Source organism: Bison bison, unplaced genomic scaffold (assembly GCF_000754665.1).
Source record: "Bison bison bison isolate TAMUID 2011002044 unplaced genomic scaffold, Bison_UMD1.0 scf7180017864271, whole genome shotgun sequence".
Lineage (NCBI taxonomy): Eukaryota > Metazoa > Chordata > Mammalia > Artiodactyla > Bovidae > Bison > Bison bison.
In genome coordinates this window covers 2,561,824-2,564,699 of record NW_011494843.1, presented here as the reverse complement: position 1 = coordinate 2,564,699, position 2,876 = coordinate 2,561,824, and the positions used below count along the sequence as shown (strand labels likewise).

Below are 2,876 nucleotides of genomic sequence, written 5' to 3'. Positions count from 1 at the left end.
AACAGGCAGATACTTTACCATCTGAGCCACCTGGGAAGCCCCCAATGGAGGTGAAATCACTGCTAAATCTAAGCCTCAACTCCTAAAGAACCTGTAAATAGTGTCTTACTCCTCTTTTTCTAATATAGTTAAGAAGATAAATATATACAAAATGAGTTTACTGTTTTGAAAGATCATTGTTTAAAGTGAAATTAAGTTTAAATATTTAAGACTGAAAAATAAAATGTAATAAGTATTACTTTATCACTGAATAGTGACTGTTGACCCCAGAAATATTCCCACTGTTCAGAAGCTCAGAATCTGCAGAAAATATGGGCTAAAATCCTGTTTCTCGATTTCACACTAAAATATTATCACAGTGTATAAGTTCACTCACACCCTCTTGAATGAAATATTTGTATGTCCCTCACTTACATTTGCTTTAAATCAAGGAGTTTTCATCAAGCATTTTATATATTTGACAAAGTATGAATATCAATGCATGTAATTACAGAAAACAACATAAAATTATAAACTAGGAAATCCATATTCCTTCAAAGAGTATTTCTTTTTAAACGTTAGTAAACAGCTCTGTATTTCTAATAGACATTAAACTTACACGACAATTTTTCTCTTACCTAATTTTACAGGAAAGCCTGGAGGAAGTTTCATTTGAACAAATTCTCTAAGCTTATTAAAGTGCTTGAAGGGAGCTATTACTTCCAAAACATTCAATAATCTGAAATATGGAAGGAGAAAAAAATTTTTCACTTTGATTTTATTGTCTCCTTATGTTTTATAACTACATGCTCCAAACTTACAGTATCACAGCTCCAATATCACAGATGTTAAAGATGAAAAAACGACGCTTCCTGTACCTCATTTTTTTTGTTTTATTATTCTTTTCACTGTGTCAAGGTCTATAACTTTTACATTTTATTGTGCAGCCATAATTTCCAGTTTTTTGATCTTAGATCTACATTTCAGCAGACTCAAAGCTCACACTAGTCCTCCTCCTAAGGTCTACACGTTCCCAAGTTCTTTAATTAGCCTACTGTTTGGATGCCTGAATTTCACTGCCAGTTTTGTGTGTGAGAGGGCTCGTAAGTGTTTATTATTCCTTGATTTCTTACAGATTTGATAAATGAGTGTTTCTTTTTTGCACACGAAAGGGGACTCTGACTCTCATAGTTTCAGTTTATACTATTTCCCTCTTAACTAACACAGTTTCACAAGGTCTCTTAGCAAGTGCTAAGAGGTCTCAGCACTCTTAGCACTCAGCATTACACTCGTCATTATACTGTAACTCCTCCGTTTAGCCTTTGCTTGGATGAATTTGATTTTAAGTAGTATTAATTTTCTCTCAAAAAGGGCCCATGGCTGCTGTACTGACTGAATTCTTCTGTGTCCTTTTCAATTGCCTTGATATATAAATGACATCTTACCTAACTGTGGTATCACACTTTCTTTGCCTCAACAATGTCGCGAAAAAATGTAAGGTCAGGCTGTTTTCTTAACACCTTTTCTCCCAAATGCCTTTAGACAGTTCTCTATTATAACTGAAATGCAATAGTTTAATCAGGATAATCACTACTTCTTGTCTATTTTTATTGGAGCCTAATCAGACTACAGATTTAATTCTTCCACACAAGAAAATTTCCTTCTATCATATTTTGAATACTATTTTGTTTACATTGTGGAGGCTTTTTATTTAAGTGGAACAGCAATGATCCTTATATTGAACCACTCTCCTCCATAAATCAGTTCAGTTCAGTCGCTCAGTTGTGTCCAACTCTTTGTGACCCCACGGACTGCAGCACACCTGTCCATCACCGTCTCCTGGAGCTTACTCAAACTCATGTCCATAAGTCGGTGATGCCATCCAACCATCTCATCCTCTGTCGTCCCCTTCTCCTCTTGCCTTCAATCTTTCCCAGCATCAGGGTCTTTTACAACGAGTCAGTTCTTCACATCAGGTGGCCGAACTATGGGAGTTTCAGCTTCATTATCAGTCCTTCCAGTGAATATTCAGGACTGAATAGTATTATCCTCCATATATATTACTTTTCAAATTCCTTTAACATCTTCTTTCACTGGGCTTCCCAAGTGGTACTGGTGGTAAAGAACCCATCTGCCAATGCAGGAGACACAAGAGATGTGGGTTCGGTCCCTGGGTCCAGAACATTCCCCTGGAGAAGAGCGCAGCAACCCACTCCAGTATTTTTGCCTGGAGATTCCCATGGACAGAGGAGCCTGGCAGGCTACAGTCCAAGGGTCGCAAAGAGTCAGACACGACTGAGTAGATTTAACATGCACATGCACTTCTTTCACTGGATTCACTATTAGCTATCAAAATTTAATTTTTGGCCACATCTATTCTGTTCATTGTTGTTTCTAATGTATTTGTTTTGCAATAGTGCTATTTAGTGCTTAATTTATTTCCTTAGCTTTATAATCTCCTTTTCATTTCATTCTATTGTCTTATCTTAGAGTGATCTAGTTTACCAATCATGTTCTTTTGTGCTCTCCTAAAGTATTTCTTTATGGCATCCGGTCCCATCACTCATGGGAAATAGATGGAGAAAGTGTCAGACTTTGTTTTTTGGGGCTCCAAAATCACTGCAGATGATGACTGCAGCCATGAAATTAAAAGACGCTTACTCCTTGGAAGGAAAGTTATGACCAACCTAGATAGCATATTCAAAGGCAGAGACATTACTTTGCCAACAAAGGTCCGTCTAGTCAAGGCTATGGTTTTTCCAGTGGTCATGTATGGATGTGAGAGTTGGACTGTGAAGAAGGCTGAGCACTGAAGAATTGATGCTTTTGAACTGTGGTGTTGGAGAAGACTCTTGAGAGTCCCTTGGACTGCAAGGAAATCCAACCAGTCCATTCTG

General features: G+C 37.4%; 1 protein-coding gene across 1 annotated transcript in view; it reads right to left on the bottom strand.

Moving 5' to 3' along the window:
• The window catches only part of ANKRD13C (ankyrin repeat domain 13C), a 94,037-nt gene that overhangs the window by 9,579 nt on the left and 81,582 nt on the right, over positions 1-2,876 (bottom strand). Inside the window, exon 12 of the mRNA XM_010848757.1 lies at positions 618-718. Coding sequence (XP_010847059.1) covers positions 618-718 — 101 coding nt within the window. The remainder of the gene's footprint in view (positions 1-617; positions 719-2,876) is intronic.